The sequence below is a fragment of the Neopelma chrysocephalum genome, unplaced genomic scaffold (assembly GCF_003984885.1).
Source record: "Neopelma chrysocephalum unplaced genomic scaffold, ASM398488v2 Primary Assembly neopelma1_96873, whole genome shotgun sequence".
Lineage (NCBI taxonomy): Eukaryota > Metazoa > Chordata > Aves > Passeriformes > Pipridae > Neopelma > Neopelma chrysocephalum.
In genome coordinates, this window is record NW_020925516.1 from 274,350 (window position 1) to 297,887 (window position 23,538).

Consider the following 23,538-nt stretch of genomic DNA (forward strand, 5'->3'; position numbering starts at 1 on the left):
TGAGTCTCCTAGTTCAAGAGCAATGTGAAGAAACTGGAGAGGCCAGGACAAAGGATATCAAAATGGTCATGGAGCTGGCACGCATTAGGCCAGGAGAAGTGGAGTGGGCTGGGCTGGGCTGGGCTGGGGGAAGGGTTCCAAGAACAGCCAGTGACCAAGATCATAGAATCACAGAATCACAGAATATCCTGAGTTGGAAGGGACCCACAGAGAATATCCAGTCCAACTCCTGGCCCTGCACAGGACACCCCAACACTCCCACACTGTCCCTGAGAGCATTGTCCAAATGCTTCTTGTGCTCTGGCAGCCTTGGGGCTGTGCCCACTGCCCTGGGGAGCCTGTTCAGTGCCCGATCACCCTCTGGGGGAAGAACCTTTTCCTAACATCCAGCCTAAACCTCCCTTGAGAGAGCTTCATGATGAAGTTGAACCCTTCTTGGTGGTGCCAGGTGACATGATGGGGTAAAACCTCTACCAACTGAAGGTTCAGGTTGGACCCTTGAAGAAAATTCCTCCCTGGGAGAATGGCCCTGGGACAATCAAAGGGGGCTGGGGTATCTCCACCCTTGGAGATTCCCAACATTCAGTGAGACATTGTCACAGCTGTCCTGACGTGATGGTTGGGCTGGAGGCTCTGGTGACCTGCCAGGACACACATCAGTGTCTGTGATGTGGGATTTTTGAATTTATCCATAGGCTGCTCACTTGCGGGCCCTCCTCTGGCTGGCTGGGGCTGTGATCGGAGCCCACGGGCGGGCTCATGCCTGGATGATGCTCTGCTGTCCCAGGGTAGCCTGGGGACTGGGGTGAGCTGGGGAATGGGGTGCCCCATTTCCTGAGGCACCAGCCCCAGCTTTGCTGCCTGCATGAGTGAGAAAGTACCCTGAGAGGAGGCTGGGGCAATTCCCAAATTCACATTGCTGGGTCACCGTCATGAGCATCATGGCTGGTTTCCCCCTGAACACTCTTCAGTGCTGACATGAAGAGATGTGTATAGGACCATGTGATGTCTCTGACAAACCTTTCTGCTTTAATTGTCTTCAATTTTTGCACTTTTACTGCCTGGATTCAACTCCTTTCCTTCTCTTTTCCTAATCTATGGATAGTTATTAAACTTAGTCTCCTGGAAGCCTCTTCAGTTTCTCCAACAGCCTCTGTGGTGGAGGCATAGGGGCTTGGATGCCATCCCAGCTCTCATAGGCTCGGTGTCCCCATTTTTCGTTTCTGCACTCCTGTTCCAGGAGTAGTTTCAGCCATTGTACTTTATCTTCCCAAGCAAAAACTGAAGGAAAAGGGAGGGAGAGTGAAGGAACTCTGAAAGGTAACCAGGAGTCTGGGAAGCAACACTGACAAGTCCTGTGATGTCATTTTTCAGCTTTGTGCTATAAGATGATGCTTCTCCAGCCAGTGTCAGACACTGCACTGGCTCCAGCTCCACAGTGCTGAGCAATGCCCAGCAGTGTGCTGGAGCCCCATCCCCTCTTGAGTGTCATGCTGGGCTGGTTGCAGTCCTGGTTCCAGGTGGTCTCATCCCATCCTGGTGTCCACCAGCTGCCTCCATCACCTCTGAGATTGCTGTGGTTGACCTTTTGGTATGGCAGTCTTCTGGGCCATTATCCAGATGTGTCCAGTTCTGGGCCCCTCAGTTCACGAAGGACATTGAGGTGCTGGAGCAGGTCCAGAGAAGAGCAACAAGGCTGGTGAAGGGACTCGAATACAAGTCCTATGAGGAGAGGCTGAGGGAACTGGGGTTGTTCAGCCTGGAGAACAGGAGGCTCAGGGGAGACCTTCTCACTTTCTACAACTCCCTGACAGGAGGGGGGAGCCGGGTGGGGATTGGTCTCTTCTCCCAGGCAGCTATCAGTAAGACAAGAGGGCATGGTCTTAAGCTCTGCCAGGGGAGGTTTAGGTTGGATATTAGGAAGAAATTCTTTACAGAGGGGGAAATCAGACATTGGAATGGGCTGCTCAAGGAAGAGGTGGATTCTCCGTCCCTGGAGGTGTTTAAGTGAGACTGGATGTGGCATCAGTGCCATGGTCTGGGAACCATGGCGGGGTTGGATCAATGGTTGGACTTGATGATCTTGGAGGTCCTTTCCAACCCAGCTGATTCTATGATTCTATGATCCCCCACTGTGGGCAGAGCTCAGGATAGCTCAGTGGTGGGCACCAATGCTCCCGGCTCTCATGGAAGCAGACAGCCCCAATTCTCATGGCAGGAAACATCCTTCTGCTCAGGAATCTTGGGCAGGAGCCATGTGGGAGAAGCTCCTGCTTCTCAGCTGCCTCTGGGCTTGTCCCAGCCTTCCCCATGGCAGCATGGTGTCTGGGTCTGTGTGGAGACCTCAAATGCTGCCAGGGTTGGCAGCCTCTGGGCAGGAGGTTAGAAAGCTGGGGTCAGAGCCTTGCAGCCACTGCCATCCCCAGTATCCTCCCACATTTTTGTCCCAGCATCCTGAGCACCCAGCCAGGGCTGGGCTCTCTTTGCCCAGTGGCCACAGCTCTCTTGAACCGCAGGTTCTTGACCGAGGCTACACTGGGGAGTGTCAGTCACCGGGAGTATGCTGGATACTGGGGGATGAGGGGCTCTTTGTCTTGCCCCCAGGGCTGGTCTCCTGATGCCAGGTGAGCACATAGCAGCAGCCCCAGCAGGGACCTGCGTTCCCCCCATCTGCTGCTTGTTACCACCTGCCTGTACTTGCTGCAATGTCATCCATCTCCCCACTGCATCCCACTTAGGACCAGGATAGCACCAAAGTAAGACTAGGCAATTCCCAGCATGTTGCCAGCCCCTGGGGAGCCTGGGCAGGGAGAGATGGCATCCAGCTATGGAAGAAATACACTTTTATTAGGAAAGCGCTCTGCAGAGGTGCCAGGCTCTCTCGTACCAAACTAATCCCTCCAACTCTGCTGGATGGGATGCGGGAGCCCGAAGGGTGTCCAGCTCCGTCCATAAATAGCGCTTCCTCCTGGACAGGAGCAGCCCCAGGGCAGAGGAAGGGTGGCATCAGTCGAAACCAGCTCGACCCCAGGCCGGCACAGCGCATCTGCGGCAGGACCGGCAATGGAGAGCTGTGCCTGGAGCCCAGGGCACTGGGGCAGGGGGTGTGCTGCCAAGGATGGTTGTGGGCCATGCCTGGCACTGCCCTGGGCACTGAACAGCAGCTCAGTGAGAGGAGCTCTCCGGTGCTCTGCAAGCCCAACAGACCAGAGTGGGATGCAGGAAGCGAGCGGCTCCATTACTGCAGAATATACCGTGGGCACGTCTAGTACAACAAGCGCTGCTTATGCAATCAATAATACTGCTACAAAATAGAGGGGGGATATGCCACGCACGGACCCCCCTGGGGTGGCGGCCGGGCCGGCTCCCTGTGGTCCTGCCTTGCGTGGGGAGGGAGGGCGAGCTGCCAGACCCAGGCAGGGAGCAGGAGCAGGGCATGGATGGAGGGACCAGGTCATAGGGCAGGGGTGACTAAAGGAAAAAGGAGGATGAGTGGCCCAGGGGGATAAATGGAGGCTCAAGGCTCTTCCAGTGCCCCCTGCCCAGTCCAGGCTCTCCCATCCACTGGTTGTGCTGGCAATGTCCTTCTTCCCGGTGTGTGGCCAGGCAGTGTGGGGCTGGTGCCTGGCTCCTGGTCACTGTACTGCCTGGGCGGGCACAGCAGCTGCCCTGGATGGCTCCAGGCTGGCTTCTCGGCTCTTCTTCCTGGGAGGCTTCTTAATGGGGGTTTTCTTGGCTGCCTGCTCGCTGGGAAGAACCTGATCCTGGCCACTGTCAGCACTTGGCTTCTCCACCCACTTAGGCTCCCCGGCTGCCGGCTCAGCCGCCCCAGGGATCAGTTTTTGCAGGTGGGGAGAGGTGGGCAGCAAGGGTTTGCTGGTCTTCTGGCCGCTGGCGGCTGCTGAGCGCTTGGCTTTCTGTGGAGGGGTGGGCTTCTCCCGCTGAGTGCCCACCCCATTCACCCGAGTGCCTCCGTCCCCCTTGTTGAGGCTCTGAGTCTTTTCCTTCAGCTGGGCAGCCAGCTCGGAGGCCAGCTGGGGATGCAGTGGCTCAGAGCGGGATTTGCTGGTGCCAGGGCTGCAAGGAGCATCCTTGGAGTCTCCGACCCGCCGCTCCGGCTGGAAGGTGCCCATCTTTCGGAAGGCATTCTGCACTGCCCCATTGATGCTCTCCATCGGCTCTGAGCTGGCTTTGCTCCTCTGCTTGGGCTTGGAGGGTGATTGGGGCTCCCCGGTGAGGTTGGCTTTGCCCTCAGGGACACCAGGCTCCTTCGGTTGCTTCTGTGCTTTCTCCTTGCCCCGCATGCTGCCCTTCTCCTCCACTCTGCCCTGCACACTGGCTGATGTCTCGCTCGGGCTCCTCTTCCTCTTGGCCAAGCCCTGTCCTTGCTCAGGGCTGCTGGAATGGGCAGCTGCTCTGTCTGGGGATTGGCTGGGTGCTGGCAGCGAGTTGGACTGGCCAGAGTTGTACCTGCTGTGGATCCAGGAGACTTTGGGCTTAGTGGCTGGGTCTGGGGGACGGGGCTTGGTCCTTTCTGGGGATGGTGGCTTCCCGGGGCTGCGGGGCTCTGCAGTGGCATCTTCCTCCTCCCTGGACTGCTTGGAGAGGCGGGCGACCCGAGCGTAGAGAGCGGCGCCGGCCGAGCCAGAGCCGCAGGAGGAGCGCTCGCTGTCCGAGGACTTGAGCAGGGGTGTCTCACTGCTGTCGGCCGGGAAGGCTCTGACAGAGCCGGTCTCCTTTAGGAATGTGTATTCCCCTGCTTCCTCCCCGCCAGTGGGGGCCACCAGCTTGTCCCCGGGGCTGGCAGGTGTCCCTCTGTCCCTGCTGTCACCCACGCTCTCTGTGGGAAGAGAGCACGGGGATGTTAGGTGGGATGTGCCTGACGAGGGGAAGGACCGAGATGCTCCTGCCGGACAGTGGGCTCCCCCTGGACTCCCCTTGTTCCCGCCTCCCAGTCAGGGACCTCCTGGCTCTTAAACCCTGGAACAGCAAACGCCAGAGGAGGGAGCTTTGAAACTGCGTGGGAGGCAAGACTAACACCTGCATCCCTTCCTGGGGCACGAGAAACCAGGGTGACAACGATCCCCACTGTGCAAGGGTGACACCTCTTCTTCGAGCAGGCCCCTGGTAATGTCCCCAAAGTCTCCTGGGGATGCACCCCCTGCTCACCTTCATGGGGGACGCAGTACACCGGCCCCTCGTCTGTGGTGTCGAAGGAGGAGAAGGAGCCACGGGATGACCAGGATGGGGAAGGCTGGTCCACCACAGAGGGTGGCTCGATGAAGCTGCAGTTCAGGGTGTTTTCCAGGTCATGGTGGGCCACTGCAAGGGTAAGGAACAGCTATCAGTGCCCGTTTTGCCAAATCCCCCAGTACCCCCCCCCCAGCCAGGAGGGTGGGATGCTGCACACCCTTGCCCACCTTCCCGGTGGTACTGGGGACAGGGACAGCATCCAAGGCACAGGCACAGCTCTCACTGCACCTCCCCACCAGGTCCTCCAGCCAAGTGCCCACAAAAGCCATCAACCTGCAGTGGTGGTGACCAGCATCCCCCATGCTTGGGCCATGGGCAGCAGAGCCTGTTCAAGCCTCACACCTCCATCTATCCCCCTCTCCATGGATGGTCTCCACTGTCCAGACTGAGGATGTACATGGCAGAGGGATGAGCTACCCAAAACCCTGAGTCCCACAGGACACAGTGAGTGGCCTGGTGGTCACCCATGAGCTGTGCAACCTGGCAAAGCCACCTCACAAAGAGAGTCCTAGCACTGTAGCTGTCCCCTTCTCAGGGGAAGAAATTAGCTGCCAGCTTTAGTTCCACTAATTCCCACTTCAGCATCACTGACCGCATTTTCCTTTTCCATCTGCTTCTGCACAAGGACGCAGAAGGATAATAAAAGGATGCCTGCAGCAGGGGATGCACATCGCTGTTTTTTTCCCAATTCTGCCACTTTTTGATCCCTTTGCCAGCTTCTCCCATTCTGAGGCTGAGTAGGAGCAACCCCCCCCGCCAAGGGGCCACCTGCAGAGAAGCCGAGTGGAAGAGACAAACCACCAGAAAAAAAACTTGTTGTTTAAAAAATGAAATAAGGAAGCTGAGCAGATAGTTGTCTGGGCTGGAGGGATGGGGTTTTTTTCAGCTTCATCATTTTTGAGGCTTTTTGCTGGATAAGTTCATGTTCCAACACACCCTGCAGGGCTTCCCCAGATGCTCACAGCTTCAGCATTGCCCTTGGGTACCCACAGGACTGTGGCAACAACCAGCTGGGAGGAAGGACCCTCCCAGAGAGCCAGGCAGCATCAGATGCACTTGTCCCAATCCCTATAATGCTGGCTTTTGTCCCCTGGGACAGTGACAAGTTGCCTCCAAGGCCAGGCAGGGCCTTACTTTGGAGCAAGGGCTGCAAAAGTGTGGTCCTAGAGGGTGGTTGGGCACTGGAACAGACTCCCCAGACCAGTGGTCACAGCCCTGAGGCTGCCAGAGCTAAAGAAGTTTTTGGACAATACTCTCAGCATATGGTGGGATTGTTGGGCTTGTCCTGCACAGGGCCAGGAGCTGGACTCAATAATCCTTGCCAACTGAGAACATTCCATGATTCTGTGAAAATCCTGTGCACAGACAGGATCCCAGCTGTACATGGATATTTCCAGGTATTTGTAAGCTCTGCCTGCACATCCCAACTGCATCCCAATCCCAATTGTATCCCAGTCGTGCTGCAATTTCCTGCTCGGACTGTTTGATTCTTGCACCATATCCTTGTTTTACAATAAAATTTAGTGTTATTGGGATGCCCACTGGAACACTTATCCATTTTTAGGGAATCTGGCTTCAGACATGCAGGGCTGTTAATATGATGGCAGTGCTGCACGTTTGTCCCTGCATAGTTTGGCTTCTTGGATTAAGGTACAAAAACCCAAGCAGAGATATTTAAAGAGCAAACGACCCAGAGAAGGGGAAGCAGAGTTCCAAAATGGCTTTCCTTATAATAAAAACCAAAAAGAGAAAATTAAAAGCAGCCGGTTGGAAGAAGATGAAGGGAGATGCTTCCTGAGAGGAGGCGTGACAAGTGACTTACAGCCATGAGGCATCTCTGGGACTCCAGTGAGACCCAGGATACAGCCAAAGGATGAAAAGAGGATATGCAGCTCACTCAGAAATTTTGGGAAGTTTGGGGTCCCCAGGGATTTATTTCCCCTGGGCAAAATATCATGGGCTGGTGGGGCAGGGAGAAATGTGGATGCCTCCTGCATATTCTCTCCTGCCACTGCTCCCTGAAATCTCCTGGAGCCACAGCATCAGGGTGCCAACCCCAGCCTTGCTTGCACGGTGGCCAACTGGTTTCCAGACCAGGATAGAGCAGCGACGAGCTGCAGAAGGACCATGAGAGGGGGATTCCAGAGCCCTGCTGGCCACCGTCTCTCAGTCAGCCCAAGCTCCTCATGATCGGCATCACCCTCAGGGCTGGTTGATCTTTGCTGCTTGGAGAGGAGATGAGGTGGAGGGGGGCAGAGCTTGGGTTAGCCCCAGTATCTGTGGGGTGACATGGGACTGAGACCCACGCTGGTACCACTGACACTCCAATGAGCAAATCCCACACACAGGGATGCCCAAACCCTGGCACCACGGCTGCTGGTGTCAGCCCAGGATGTGGCCCTGCAGGCTGCCAGCTCAGATGTAATCCCCAGGGAGATGTGGATCCAAAGCTGGTGCCAAGGTTGGGAGCAGCTTTTGAGGGAGAAACCTGGGGCTCCAGGCACCTGATGAGCATCAGTGGGGCTTCAAGACCTGCTGTCTCACCTGGGAGGGTTCTACCACGTGTAGACTTGTGCTCACTGGTGTTTGAGCCCAGATGGGAAAACCCACCTGGTTCCAGTAAACATTTGGCCCAGAACGTGAACAGATCCAGAGTGACCATCGACTGGGCATCAGCCAGCACCAGTTTCACTGCAACATAGCCATGGGGTCCTGAGCACCTCCAGCACTGACCTGGCACTTGCAATGGGGCACTTCAGCATACCCTGGACCCTCCTGTTGGGGCAGGACCAGTGCAGGGAACAAGTGGCCTCTGCCACCAGATACTGCCTGCTGCGGCTTCCAGGTGGGGCCACATACTGATGTGGCAGCGTGGTTACCAGGCATCAGGAATGCATCTGCCACAGGCAACTCAACAGGTCCTCGTCACCCAGGGAGTCCCCAGACCCAACGGGGTCTGGAGGCATTACCAGACCACGCACCAGTGGGACTGGGAGCTGCTGGAACCCACAAGGGCTCTGCTGTGATGGATAACACAAGGCAATCCCTGACCAAAGCCTTTCCCTCCAGTGAAATAACAACCCTCAGCCCCATAACAGACTCCAGGAACAGCCCCAGCCCTGCCAGGACCTGAGACCATCCTGAGCATCCTTAGCCTTTCCCGAGGCCGCTGCTGCCCTGTGTACACAGACTGGCTGGACAGGTGCCAGCTGCCCATGGGCCGGTACGGGGAAGGCACAGGCAGCCCCCTGTGAGTCCCCCCTGCCCTTGCCGCACACAGGCACCTTCTGTCCTCCCTGAGCCCTTCCCGGCCCCTTCCACAAACACAGCCTCTATGATCCTCTGTTATCCTTGCAGCAGGAATGTTTCTTGGGCCCCGACACACCCTGCTCCAGGCAGGGCTTTGCTGTGCCCCACGTGGTGAGGGCTCAGCTTTGATGCTGAAGCTCAAGCACGATGTGCAGGGATTAGGGTCACCTCTGTGTCCATCTGGGATAGGGAATTTGGCCTCACGCTGAGCCACTGTGCACTAGGATGTGACTGCTTCGGGCATTCCACCAGCATGGCATGCCCACGAAAGTTCTGGGCTCAGGAAAGGAGGCTGGGGCTGAACCCCATCTAGCACAAGGTGGGGAGTGCTGCCTTCACCCCAAGTTTATTCAACGGGTTGCAGCATATCCCCAGCTCCTCATGCTGCAGAGGTGCAAGGAGGGTGAGAGTGGACAGCATCCCCCAGCTGCCTGGATGCAGGGAGTCCCCAATAGCCCTGACAGCGCCAGGTCAGGGGCTTTGCCAGGTGTGAGCAGTCCCCTGCAAGCCCACTCTGTGCCCAGGCAGTGTGGGGAGCTCAACCCAAGTCTCTGCCCCTCCACCCACAACTCTGCTGCACACGGCAGCAGGGGGAGCATCCCCCTTGGGTGCTCTGGCTCCAGACAAAGCTGGGGCAGGGTTAGCTCAGGACCAAAAGGGTAAAGGAGGCATTTTGCTGAGTGACAGGGACCATTTCTCTCCACAGAAACCTCAGGAGAGTAAACCCAAAATCTGAAACTTCTAAGCAGAGCTCCAGCACCAGGTACCACCCTTGCCTCACAAAGCAAAATTACGTGCTTGGAGATCCAGAGGCTGCAATCAGAAAGGGTTGAGCCCCTGTGAGCCAGGAGGCTTGCACCAATCATGGTAACTCTCCTGAGGACACACGTCCCTGTCACCGCTCTGCCATGCTCACCACCCTGGTTTGGGGCTCAAAAGGAGCCACGCACACTGCCCTTACAGGAATAAAGCCCCTGGAGCCTGCCTGGCTCTCTGCACCCTCCCTAGCTCCAGCATCTTACCCACGACCTTGGGCAGCTTCTGGCGGCGCAGAGGGATGCGGGGGAGCTTCATCCCGATCCGACTGAACCGCCCGCACAAGCGTCTCGGCGGTTTCTTGGCTGCTGCTGGGTCCTGGTTGGAGCTGCAAGAGAAGGTTATGGCACTGTCAGAGAGGCACCGTTCCCCTCCCTGCGGTGGGGACAGACTTCACGGGTGACAGGGACAGCCTTCACAGGTAACAGAGAGCTCAGGGATGCTGCAAACGCAAAGAGGGTTTTGGAACAATAATAAGGTGGATCAAAGCAGGGGCATGCCCAGGGCGCAGGGAGTTGGCTGCTGCCAGCCCTGAGCACCAGTTTGCACTGCACCAGGAAGCAGAGTAGTGCCAGGGGATGGTGGCAAGACCAGAACCAGCCATGGCCATTGGCAGTGCAGCCCCAAAACACCCACAACACCCAGTCAAGACTCTGAATCTTTAAAAAAAATTAAAATCATCCCAATCCAAAGCCAAACACATGGCTTCTCTTTATTTGCTCTCTGGTTTGGAAGCTTCCCGGGGTTGAGTTTTCAAGCAATTTTCTGCAGCCGCAGGAGTGAGTGGCTTCGCATGTGGATGGGAGGGAACCTGTGCCGTGCCCACTGCTGCTGTGATCCCTCGGGATGCTCTGGCAAGGGACTGCACTGGCACAGCACCACGGGTCACCCAGAGGTTTGGGGACACTGTGGTCCGGACACCCTGGGAGAGACGAAACTGGAACCATTCCCCCTCTCCCAGTGCCATACCTCAGCCCACAGGGCTGCCTTTGTGCTTTATCTGCAGGATAATTTCCTGCAGCCCCCAGGCTCTCCAAGCCAGCTGTGCTGGGCTGGGATTGAGCTGGCAGGGCTGCAAGGGGAGGCTTCTGGAAAATTCCTGTGCAGTGGCTGGTGGCACGAGGGGGTTTTCTCTGCAGCCGGAGGAGCTCCAACAGTCCTCTCATCCCTTGCTAAGCAGCAGAAGCATTTCTCCTTGCTGTGGGTCTGTCCCTATGCCTGTCCTCATGGCGGGATGTTACCTGGTGATGCCAAAATGCTGCCAACATCCTGACCTTGCTTCAGGAACTCACTCTCCCAGCCCTGATCATCCTCATGCAGAACAGTCAGCATCATCCCTGTTCCCTAGGTCTCATTCCATGGCCCAGGGGTTTGTTCTGGGGGTCTTGACCACGTCTTAATACCCTTGTTGTATTTCAGGATTCCCTTTGCAGATCAGTTCCAACCCCCTGGAGACTGGAGGAGACTTGGTGGGTCTCCATAAAGTGCTGGCCCACAAGAGGGAAACAAAGTCAGGGAAAGTAGGAAGGGGCTCCCCAGGCAGGGCTCATCCTGAGCCCCTCTATCAGCCCCAATGACGCAGCAGGACCTGCTCAGACCCCAGGGACCAGCACGGTGCCACGTGGGCAGCACTGCTCTGTCTCAGTTTCCCCGCAGCACCACTGTCCCAGCATGGTCTCTGCATCCCCCTGTCAATCCCAGACCCCACTGGTCCCCCACATTCCCAGCCTGGTGAGATCCCTCCCGGTACTCACCTGCAGGCTTCGTCCTTCTTGCGGCAGACACAGCAGCAGCAGAGCAGAGAGAGCAGGAGGATGAGCAGCAGTGCCAGGAGGGCCCCTGCCCCGATCACCCCCATCCTCTGGTTGGCCTCTGCAAGGCAGACCCATGGCTCAGCCTGGTGCCAGCCCTGTGGCAGTGGCAGCCCTGGCTCGTGCCCTCCAGCACTCACCCATGTGACAGGCGCCTGTCAGTGGGTCGCAGGCGCCGTCGTGGCAGCTGCAGGCTTCGGCACAGTTGGCTCCATAGCGTCCAGCAGGGCAAGTCAGGTTACAGCTGGAGGGAAGGGGCTGGATGAGAGTGGTGCATCGGGCACAGCAATGTGGGGCCGCTTGGCTGCTACCTTCTCCCAAGCCCTTCATGCTTCAAGAAGCACTTCTCCAGCCTTGCTCTGACAACTCAACCACACCTCGAGGGACCCTGTAATCTACAAGGATCAGTAGCCCATTGCCCACCCAGCAGTTTTGCCCATTGCTCTGGGGATTTGGCCCAGCTGGATCTCTGACGCTGTCACTGCTCCCCTTCACCCATTTACCATTCCCATTTACCATTCCCCTTCACCATTACCATTAGACATGGTAATAAGGAAAGGTCATTAACCCAGCAGTCACATCTAAAGACACCCTGGCGTCAGGCACAGGGATTCCAGCTCAGCTCAGCAGTGATGTGGCTGCAGCACCCCAAGGCCCATCCCTACCAAGCTGCGCAGAGCTGCAGTGGCCACGAGCTGGGAAGGTGCCCAGATTGATTTTCTTTTTTTGTGGTCTCCAAGAAGGAAAAAAACCAGAGGAGCCCCAAGGCATCCACTCCATCAGAGTGGGTCCCCCCCATTCAGCTCTGCCTGGTGTCAAATCTCCACCACTGGTAAAATGACCTCCATGGTGGAGTCACCAAGGCGATGGGGACATGCATGAATGGGCACCAGTCCATGAGCATCAAGGACTTGAGCATGGAAAACATGCACCAGGCACATGCAAAAGCACCTGGGCCTCTCGGGAGTGGGACCAATCCAATCCATCTCCCCAGCTGTGGGCCAGGCACTGCAGAGCCTGATTCAGACAGATTTGGAGATGCCAGCAGCACTGCTGGACACCAAATCCTCCACCAGCTGTGTCCTGGCTGCAGCAGCCGCAGCTGTAAGGAGCCAGTGGGCCCCAGCCCAAACCTGCTCCTCCAGAGATGCAGCTGCCCCCAGTCCCTGGCACAGTGCCTGTGGGCGGCTCAGCCCATTTCACACTCCAAGGACTTGCAAAGTGCTGCCTAGGCCAAGCTTTGTGCCCACCATGTGCCCACTGTGTGCCTGCCGTGTGCCTGCCATGTGCCTGCAGTGTGCCCACCGTGTGCCCACAGTGTGCCTGCCGTGTGCCTGCCGTGTGCCTGCCATGTGCCCACAGTGTGCCTGCCGTGTGCCTGCCATGTGCCTGCCATGTGCCCACAGTGTGCCTGCCGTGTGCCTGCCGTGTGCCTGCTGTGTGCCCACAGTGTGCCTGCCGTGTGCCCACAGTGTGCTCACAGTGTGCCTGCCGTGTGCCCACAGTGTGCCTGCCATGTGCCTGCCGTGTGCCCACCATGTGCCCACAGTGTGCCTGCTGTGTGCCTGCCATGTGCCTGCAGTGTGCCCGCCGTGTGCCCACAGTGTGCCTGCCGTGTGCCTGCCGTGTACCCGCCAGGATGGGTGCTGAGCCCCCCTGTCCACTCTAATGGCTGTGCTGGGAAGCAAATGCAGCAGAACAGGAGCAGGGATATTCCCTCAGCAACACAAAACCTTTCACCCCACCACTTGGCCTCACATTTCTGCCCCAGGCTGAGGTTTTAGGAGAGCAGAGGGGTGTGATTTTTTTCCAGGAGGGTCCTGACAACTCTGGCAAAGACAGGGAAAAGATAAAGCACTTTGTGCACACTTTAGCAGTTGTTCCTTTAGTATCCTCCCGACACAGAGCTGAGAGGATACCCCTTCATGGTATGGACATTGCTTCTGCCTTCCTTCCAGAAATCCCATTTTTAGTAAAATTATACGCTGCTGACAAAAACACTAGTTTGCACATAGTGACAGGGATCTGCCTGAGCGCTGGGAATTCCCTGGGCCCGCCCGGCGTGCAGCGCGTGGCACAGCTCAGCTCGTGGTTATGGCACCAGGACATTGCTGGGGCTGGGCTGCATCCTGAGCATCCTCCACCCCCACAGTCCTGGTGCTGTGCTGGGCTCAGAACAGTTTAATCTCAGGTCTTTTCCAACCTAGTTGATTCCATGATTCTGTAATCTGTGTTCTGTCCTCTGGCACTGTGCCAAAAGCATCACTGCACCCCCCCTGCTGAGCACTGGGACCCTCTCACCTCTGCCTTCACCACCAAAGTTGGCCATGATGCCCAGGCCGGGCATCCTGAGCTGGTGCCTGTGCCAGTGGCTCTTTCAGCACTTTGAGTGGTAGGTGAAGCCCCACAAAAATAAACCCCAAAATGCAAATGCTCCTCGTTTCTATGCCCTGAATGAAATGCCAGGATGGGCAGGATGCCAGCTCCAAATCCCTGTCCTTGCCATCACCCTTGCAGTTAATTGCTGGAAAATCCTGAGCACCACCCGGCAGGACCTGGAGGAACTGTCTGCATGTCCCAGCTGGGTGGGAAACTCTTTCCTCTTGTTTTCAAACAACATTTCAGTCCCATGCTGTGAAAACCCACCCAGGGATGTGAGCAGGCCCTTGCACCCCTTCCCTGGGCAGGGGGAAGGAGGAGACCCGGGTAAAACCCTGGCCAGAGGCAGAGCTTTCAGCAGGACCCCCCGCAGACGCCATGCCCGTGAGGCTGTTCGTTACTCTGGGATGTGGTTTCTTCTCTCTTTTTGGATAGAAATTCCATCCTGGACTTAAAAAAACCCAACAAACCACCATTTTGTCAATTTTTTTTTGTCAAATAGGCATTTTAAAGCACAATCCCTCTCACAGCATGACCTTGCTGCTAACGGTTCTGTGAGCACGTCCTTCCCCCTCTGCTCCCCACATCATCCGAATTATCACCTGCGAGCGCTTCTACAGTAGGAAACCCCTCAGCTGAGAACCACATAGGACCCAATGGGGCAGGAGGTGCCTGAGCATCACCCCCAAAAGTGTGCTTACTGTGCCTCACTTACTAGGTGCCGTGGGAGCCAGGGTGGCAGAGGCACCGCCCGGTCTCGAAGTGGCACTGGCCGTTGACGCAGTCGCTGCAGACAAAGGCACAGTTGTCCCCGTATGTCCCATTCCAGCACTTGGTTTCACACCTGTGGAAGGATGAGGGCAGATGGCTGGAGCATCCATGGCACTTGGGGACCCCTGGCATCCCCCTACATGCAGGGAGATCGGGCTGTATGTCACTGTGGTGGCTTGGGGTTTCTGAAGCCAGGAAAGGTGTACAGGGATGGACTGAGCTCTCTGACACAGCCATGTGTCTGAGAGCTCAGTCCATGGGACTGGGGGGAGCCTGCAAGACCTGTGCCCTATGCCCAGGTAATGTCTTGCACTTGCAGTGAGGCTTAGCTCTGAAGCTGGGATGCTTTCCTGCAGACTCTTGTACCCAGGATTGGTTCCAGGGCTGCAGAACCCCTCAGCAACCCTGTTCCCTGAGCAGGGAGAATCAGGGAAGCCAAGCATCACTCTGCCAGGATCCAGCTGCACTTACCGGTCTCCGATCCAGCCCGGGTTGCAGTGGGAGCACTTGCCATTGATGTGGTTGCAGGTGTGGCCATCCTTGCAAGGGGGACAGAGCTTCTCACAGCCCTCTCCGTAGAAGCCAGGTGAGCAGGGCTGGTCACACTTGGTGCCATTCCAGCCCGCCTCACAGGTCAGGCAGCGCCCGTCTGCCACGGTGCACGGCTGCAGGCTCTTGCACTGCCCACACCTGCAATGGCCAAGGGGGAGACCATCACTCAGTGCAGCCCCAAAACCTCCTGCTGCTGCATCCCACCAGTGCCGGATCAGACCCAGCAGAGTCTGGCCACTCACCGTCTCCGGCAGCCTTGGCCGTAGAAGCCGGCTGGGCACGGCTCGCGGCAGTACTTGCCCCGGTAGCCTGGCTCGCAGGTGCAGGTCCCATCCACCTGGTTGCACTTGCCCTTGTAGCACTGGCAGTAGCGGTCACAGCGGGGCCCAAACGTCCGCTCCCGGCACTGGCAGCGCCCCGTGAACTGCTCGCAGGGCGAGTTGTTGCAGGAGCACTGGTTGTTGCAGCCGCGGCCCCACCAGCCGGGCTGGCACAGACAGTTGCCTGTCTGCTGGTCGCACTGAGAGTTGTGGCTGCAATAGCAGGAGCTGGAGCACTGCGGGCCCCACCAGTTGGGCTCGCAGGTGCATTTGCCTGTCTTCTGGTCGCACTTGCCATGCTTGCAGAGGCAGATGTTTTCGCACTTGGGACCCCAGCGGTTGAGGTTGCAGGTGCACTGACCTGTCACGTCCTCGCACTGCCCGTTGGGGTGGCAGCTGCACATCTCTTTGCAGTCGGGACCCCAGAACTGCCGCGGACACTCTGCAGGGAGATCCATCAGCCCCAGACTACCCAGGGGGACAACCCTACCGCTGAAGGGACCCACAGTCCCAACAGGACCTCTCGACCACCACCCTCCCTCTCTTCCCTGCAGCGCACTGGATTTCAGAGGAGACCCCGGCAAAGGGACAATGCCCGGGGGACAGGCAAAGGCAGAGCAAAAGCATTCAAAGCCCGATCCCCGATGCTCTGCTCTGGAATGTCACCCCAGGATAAGCTGGGGCCACCCCAGTGAACCCTGCTGAGGACAGGAGGGCTCCTGCCAGTACTCACTGGTGTCGCAGTTGGCGCCGAAGTAGCCATGGCGGCAACGGCACTCGCTGGGCCTGACACACACCTCGTTCTCCTTGCAGGTAAAGTTCCCCTCGCACACGGCTGGATGCACAAACAGACGGCAGGCATAAGTGTGAGTGCCTGCTCCCCTGAGCACTGCCTGCTCATCCCTGCTCCCCCAAGCCCTCCCAAAGCCCCCCAGAGCAGGGGAAGGGCTGTGCAGTAGCCCTCTGAGTGCTGCTGAGCTGTGGCACTATCACCATCCTACCAACCATGGTGGCTGCATGGGACCCTCGCCAGGAAAATGCCACCAGCCTCCTGTCACCCAGCTCAGCTCCAACTCTGCCACCCAGATCAACTCCATCCTGGCCACCAGCCTCCTGCTACCCAGCCAAGCCTCATCCATGCCAGCAGCTGCACCCAGTGGGGCATTGTCCCTTGCTCAGCTCTGCCTTGACAGAGGGGAGATGGGGGCATGAGATAGAGGGGTTGTGGGCAGCCATGAGCATGGTCCCCTTCCTTGCACTCCTTATAGACCACAGCAGTGCCACTCCCACCCCACCACTGCCTCTCTTGCATGGCCACCAGCCCCCAAAGGCCACCTGCCCCTCTCCTGCTGAGGGGAACTTGTGCTGAGGCCGATGACCGGAGCCAGGCAGGCACAGTATGTGGGACAGGCAGCATGGACAGGCAGCACTGCAGTGCACTTGCAGATCCCACACGACCCTGGACAAGCTTCCTTAGGCATCGGGAGAGGGAGAGACAACCACGCACCCCAACCACCTTACCTGGGAGTTGTTAGACCTACGGTGATGGATACTATAGAAACCCCTAAAATAGACAGATTACACAGGTTAGGAGCAGTGAGTCTAACAGTTAGTGCAGGTTGGGGGGCAGGAGATGGGGACAGCTCACTGTGGGACCATCCTCCCCACACTGTCCTGGTAGATTCTGTCCTTCTCCCTTCCAAAGGGGATGCATCCCATTCCCAAAGCATGCAGCGAGCGGTTACAGGGCTCATGCACAGTGGGTTAGTTGGTTACGTGGGCTTTGCTACCAGCTGTGAACTGCCACCTGCGGCTCTCCCGGGCTGTGGTGAGCCCCATGGCCAGCTGAGACTGCAGGGAACCCTAAACAGCCACCTTCACTGTGGTGGCAGTGCAGGGGATGATGCTCCCAGGGTTTCATGATGAGCATCCATGCTGGGCTCACTGTGGCCCCAGTAAAAAGCTGTGACACCTTGTATGGCCCCAACCCAGGCTAGGTGGTCCCTGCCTGCCCCAGCGGCCTCTCCCCACTGGGGCCACGATAGATATGTGCCTGGTATGGGCAGCTTCTTCTCCACCAGAGGCTCTGGCTCAGCTCCCCACACTGCTGGAGCACCTGTGGGGAATCTCATTCCCATCCCTGCAGCTGCACCTTTACCCCAGGGGACACCTCATTGTCCCTTGGGTCCCTGTGCAGCAGCCCCAAATCCTTAGAAGAGCTGGCTGTCAAGGAGAGAAACCCCCACAGCTCTGTGACGCCCAGGTCTGGAGCTGAGCACCCTTTCCATCCACGTGATGCTGGCTTAGAGCACTGCAGGGAGGCAGGACCCCAGCTGCAGTCCCCAGGACAGGGGATCCCAGCCACAGGACACATCAGAGTGGCTCCCGACAGTGGTGGTGAGGCCAGGAGGGCTCAGCAAATGATGGGCAGTGTCCAACAAAGCAAAATGCCAGTGTTTACCTATTAAACACTCGCTTCCTTGTTGCCTCCATCCTAGGCAGCACACAAGCACTGAGGAGCTGCAGGGGAGAAAAAAAGCATCACAAATAGTTACAACCCTCAGAAAGTCCTGGTCCTTCCCAAGAACCCACCAGGAGCACTGAAGCCATGATGGTGAGAGGTCCTGCCAGGGGTTGCTGCATCCCCATGGGGCAGAGAGAGCTCTTGGCTCTTCCTCCAGCACTCAGGGAGTTATGGATCTGCTGGGGGCCTCCCATGGGTGCTGTTTGAGATGTACCATCAACCACTGAGGTGACTAGAGGAGCAAGGACAAGACCACTTCCTCCCATTAATGAGTGATGAAACAGCAAAAGTCATGTTTGCAACCTCTACAGTAAAAAAAAATAAATAATCCAAAGAACCCTCCCCAAAGCTGGGAAAAAAGGGAAGATTCTAAATGTCCCAGGGGAAAACATGACCTGAACCCCAGGCTTGCTGCTGGGTGGCCTAGGGTTGGCACCCCAAAGGCAGGCTGGAACCACCTGGCCAGAATAGCTGGAGCACAGTCAGCTCCCAGGAGATGTGCCCATGTACGAGCAGGGGGATGCCAACTACAGGCAACTGGAATGTGTCCCTGAGCCCCTGGGTGTCCTGCAGTGCCACCACCTCTAGGGAGCACTAGGCACAGGGTTATCAGGCAAGATATGTTTGGCACAAGCTTTATCAGGATGGGGGCTCAGACCCCTTCAGAGGCTCAGCCAGGGATGCTCAGCTCCCTGCCTGGATGGGACACGCAGGGACACCTCACCTGCACTTGGTCAATGACTCCTCCAAGCAAACGTTCAGAGGCTCATGATGCTGCAAGTGAATGTGGGGAGTACATCCCCTGTGCCACGATCTCACAGAAATCCCTGTTTGGGGACCCTTGCTCATCCCCAGAGCCACCCACTTGTCCTCAGGGTGACCCACGCTGCCTGGTCCCACGGGCGATGGGAGTGATGCTGGAGGGTCACAAACAGTCAAAGCAGTTGCTGCAGTCAAGGAAAACTTCACCCGGGCTGGTCTGCAGCACAGCCTGGAATGCATTTGGCTTTTTTTTTCCCTTTTCCTCTTTATACGTAACAAATGCAGAAGAGGAGGAGACAGCAAGGAAGTATTCGCTCGAAACCCAGCGCAGTCACAGGACCACGTCTGGCTGCCAGACCACCCTGTCCTGGGGCCGAGGAGGGAGCTGCCAGCAGCCCCTTGGCCAAACTGGGGTACTGGGGATGCAGCTCCCACCACTGGCCCCTCGGCGGGCAGCACCCATACGGCTGAGCCAGAAGCATCGTGTCCCCCTTTTCGTGGATGGTGAAAAGTTGGAAAGGAGGCAGAAAAGAACCACAAAAATGATTCGAGGCCTGGAAAAAATGCCTTGCAGCCAGAGCCCAAAATAGCTCCATCTATGCAGCCTGTGGAAGCGGTCGCAAGACGCTGCGATGGCAGCGGCACGTACACCCCCCATCGTGGGGACCCCGGGGCTCGAGGGGGGGGCTCTGATCCTGCCAAACACGCAGGGGGATGCACGGGGTTAGGCAAAGGCAGGTCAACCACCAAATCACCTCCCTGAGGACTGGGTGGGCTGGAGTCAAGGTTCTTCTCAGCAAGAGGCTTCAGGCTGCCCGTCCTGAAAAGCTTTGTCAGCTGTGCTGGGATGCTCAGGTGGGGAAGGGTCCACAGTGCCTCTGCCCTCCCATGGCATGGCCAAGGCCCCCACTGTTCACTGGGGTTGCTTTCACCACTCCACTCTTCATAAATTCAGTTTGGTGGGGTTTTAGATGAAACCATTGCAGGTTTGCAAGAGGAAACCTCTCTACTTGGGAAACCTCCTCTCTCCAATGGCTCAGCCTGGCCACCAAAATGGGCATCATGGGGGATGCGCCAAAATGCATCATTCTTGATGAAAGCCCCAAGCTGACAGTGGGGAGCTGGGAGTCACTGTAACACAGTGGCAGGAGGAAAAACTCTTCTGCCATGAGCTGGAGGAGGCGAGCGGCACCTCTACCACCACCAGCTGGGATCCAGCCCACCACCTCTTATCTTCTGGGCTTATCTTTTTCCCGATAGCTAATCTCTCTTTGCCTGTGCCTGCTAATGGCATCCCACACCCTGCTCAGCCCATGCCTCATTTATTAGCAGCTTTGACAGCAATCAATCTCTCCTGTGGCAAGGAGAGGTAGCCAGGATGCAGCACTGGGAAACCAGTGCTCCCAGTATGGTACCAGGACTGGTCCCTGAGCACAGCCAGCCACAGGGAGGGGCAGTATTGGCTGCAGGTGACCAGTGCCCATTAGCATGTTGGACTAAAAGATGTTTCATGGCCTCAGCTCCTTAACAGAGCTCCACTTGCCCCATGATCACTGGAAAGGGATAACTAGGAGACGTGTTTAAAAGCTTGCTCCTGACCCACATGGACATGCCACTGAAGACATCCAGTGCAAATACATTTCCCATTTCTTTCTCTTTCCATCAAAGTGCTACAAATGCTGGGAAAAGAAAAAGGAAAAACTGCCTCCAAACTGTGGCTGGGGCTGGGGAGCTCAGCTGATGTGGAGGAAGAGGAGCAGGATGTGGGCAGATATGAAGCTGTCACCTGCAGGGATGAGTGCTCCATGCCAGCCTTGGCCCCAGCCCATGGCCACATCCTGCTCATGCTGAGCATCAGTGGGACCTCAGCAAAGGATCTTGAGGTTTCCACAGAGGCAGAATATTTTTCTTGTGGATTAGTATCCTATATCATTCCCTGTAACACGTCCTCTCTACCAACAGCTATGGAGAGGGCTCCTGAGGCAGGAGGGATGGCTCCTCACCCAGACCAACACAGCCCTCCCTGAACAATGAGGAGCAGGGTCACACCCCTGAAAGCAGGAGCAAGACCTTGGGGCTCGGGTGGGAGCTGCTGCCCATGGTCCCACGTGAGACCTCCCTGCTTGGCCCACTGGATGGAGCTGCAGAGGAGCCCTGTGGACACCCAGGATATCCCTGGCACTCAGAGCATCACTGGCACCTTCCCCATCCCCAGAGCTCCTCCATCCCTGCCCCGCTGCTTCTCCCAAGCATCACCCCAGTGCTAATCTCCTTCTTTCTTTGTGTTACCCATCACTTGGTGCCACCCAGCTTTCACTGTGTGTGACACAAGACTCTTGGTACCAGCAGGTCCCAGCCAGTGGCACACCCCCAGCTGATGCCAGCTGCAGCTCCCCGACCCCAGCTTTGGAGTGTAGGCAGGCAGAGATCCCCAGGGCAGGCAGGAGTAGGACCATGTACATAAACAGAAACCATTTGGACAGAGAAAGAAAATAAAAGTAAGTAACCCCCAAAGATTATCAAATGAGAGCGTTAGCAAGAGAGCAGGACAGGGACAAAGCAGTGCCCAGGCTGTCACCAGCCTGCATCCCCACCAGCACCTTTGGAGAGGGTCATGCCAATGGGCAACCAATCATAAGAGAGGTTCAAATTTAGTGACAAGTTGCATTTAGAACACAAAACCCCAAAGAACCCCAAATATGCCCTTTTCTTCTGCCCTAAATAGTTTCTTGAATTGCTACTTGCAAGCCAGATCTCAGGAAATCACATAATCCTCCCCCTGAGCCCTCCAAAACCTGTGGTGGCATCTCCACAGGATGCCTGGATGAGCTTTGCAGAGCCTAGAGTCCAAGCAGCAGCTTCACCAGGCTCAGGTGGGGGACACTTGGACCCCAGGCCACCTCCAGCCCCTCTGCCCCCAGCCCCAGACACAGGGCAGGACCTGCAGCACCAGGGCGTTGGGGCCAACAGGATAGGTTTGGATGGTGACATATGGAGTGTCCTCCATGCCCATTGTACATGGTCACGATGGTGGTGGGTGCCAGGCAGGTGGGTGGAGAGGGAAGAAGGGTTTGCAGAAGGGTGAGGGGTGAAAAGTGATGCAAACATCATCTGAGCTTCCTAGGGACCATCCCTGTCCAACTATCCCCAGCTCCCAGGCTGTCTTCAGGTCCTGTCCCCACAGGAGGATGGACACCACTCCCTGCCCATCCCATGGATCCTGTCCCACTCGACAGCCAGTGCCTCTTGCACACCCCACAAGTGGCACAGAGAGCGAGTCCAAGCCCTGCAGGGCTGGCGCAGCATCTTCCCAACCTTCATCCAGTGTGGATGGGAGGGGTCCCTGTGCAAGGGGAAGCACTCAGGCACCCCATCCCCAGGACGTGGTGGCAGCTTTGCTGTGCAGGTCACAGGCAGTGGAGGAGGGACAGCTCCCTGCATCCTGCCCTGTTGTGGAACAGCACGGGCAAAGCTGCGGCTGCTCTGGCTCGTGAAATGCCTCCTTAGGAAACTCAGGCTGTAATTTGAGGAGGGGGCACCAGCGCCCTGCGGCCCTGCTGAATGGAGCCATTATGCGGCCCCTCTCACTCACAGCACATGTTTTCCTTGTGGACTCGTCTGACCTCATGGGCGAGATGTAAAGGTGCATTTATGGCCTGGGCCCCCCAATCAGGGGCAGGGGATCCAGCTCTCCCAGGCAGGAGGCAGTAGTTGTGGGCACTCTCCCCCTTTGCTCTGGCCAGCCTGGCCCAGGAGCCTGGGCAGCACCATGCCTGAGCTCTGTGGAGAAGCTGGGCTGAGGTGATGCTCTGCAAAGCAACCTGTGGGACACAGAGAGCACTGGGAGTGGGGACACAGCAGTGCCACCTCCCAGGACCCTGCCCCTGGCCAGGCAGGCAGGATGCGACCCCCGGGACAGCTAGACAGTGCCAGCACCCACTTTCTGAAGCCAAACCCGAGGGTCCTGAAGCTGCCAACTCCACCATGATCAGCAGCCCGGTACAGCTCCACCATGATACCCAGAGCATCCTGCATCCCACCAGTCCAGGCTCAGTAGCATGACCGGCCTCCGGGGGGTGCAGGACCGACCCCCCACAGTGCAACCCGATCCCTGAAGGCACCCAGGACCGGCTTCCCACCACAGATTCTGCCCCAGGGATGCAGGATTTCCCCCCCACCCCTACCTCTCCCCTTAGTCCATCCCCAGAGACACCAAACACCAGCTCCCCACAGCAGAACTGGCCCCGGGGTGTACAGAACCGGCTCCAAAGGAATTCAGGACCGGCTCTCCTCAACACGACCGGTCCCGGTGGAGTGCGGGACCGGAGCCAGGGCATTCAAGACCGGCTCCCCGCAGCACCCCGGCGATCAGAACCAGCCCCCGCCCCGGCCCCACTCAGGCTCGGCTTCTCACCGCCGCCGGCTCCCCCCGCCTCAGCCCCGCACAGGACGGACTTTGTCTTGGAAGGCGCCCAGCGCGGCGGCTGCCCGGGATGGGGGATGGACCGGCGAGCCCGTCCCGTGTCCTGTCCCGCGGCCCCGACCCCGCACCGCCGTGGGGGTCCGGTCCCGTCCCGCCCCGCACACCCCGCACACCTGCCCGCCCCCGCTCCTACCCGCCGGCCCTGCAGACGTTCCTGCCGCGGGGGCTCAGCTCCTGCGCGGCTCCGCGGCTCAGCACCGGCAGCACCAGCAGCACCAGCAGCGGCAGCAGCGGCAGCAGCGCGGCCCCGGCCCGGGGGCGGCGGGGCGGCCGCAGCGCACGGGCCTCCATCACCGGCGGAGCGGCGGGGCCCGGCCGAACCCGGCACAGCCCATACGGGGCCGGTCGCTGTCCCCCCGCCCCGGCTCCGCCGCTCCCGGTCCCCGCCCGCCCCGGTCCCCGCCGGTCCCGGCTGCCGCTCGGCGGGCGGAAGCCGCGGTGCGATCGCTTCGCCGCCGCCTCCCCCGCGCCCCTCTCGGCAGCGGCGGGAGGGGCCCCGCCGCCAGCCAGGAAATTCCGCATTGGTTCCCCTGACGGCGGGCCAGGCTCCGGGGGCCG

General features: G+C 58.1%; 1 protein-coding gene across 2 annotated transcripts; it reads right to left on the reverse strand.

Annotated features, from left to right (window-relative positions):
- Positions 1-2,826: 2,826 nt before the first annotated feature.
- On the reverse strand, positions 2,827-23,538 carry SCARF2 (scavenger receptor class F member 2). Of its 2 annotated transcripts, XM_027670523.1 has the most exons (12): positions 23,114-23,164; positions 17,673-17,731; positions 16,733-16,775; positions 15,945-16,046; positions 15,134-15,653; positions 14,811-15,029; positions 14,284-14,412; positions 11,330-11,433; positions 11,133-11,250; positions 9,585-9,706; positions 5,170-5,322; positions 2,827-4,840 (listed from the first exon to the last, which is right to left on the reverse strand). In XM_027670523.1, the coding sequence occupies exons 5-12, from the start codon at positions 15,613-15,615 to the stop codon at positions 3,636-3,638; spliced, it is 2,532 nt and encodes an 843-aa protein (XP_027526324.1). In that variant the 5' UTR covers positions 15,616-15,653; positions 15,945-16,046; positions 16,733-16,775; positions 17,673-17,731; positions 23,114-23,164; the 3' UTR covers positions 2,827-3,635. The 2 variants fall into 2 exon arrangements, with proteins under 2 accessions (XP_027526324.1, XP_027526323.1); XM_027670522.1 differs by lacking the exon at positions 16,733-16,775 and having other exon boundaries at positions 23,114-23,538.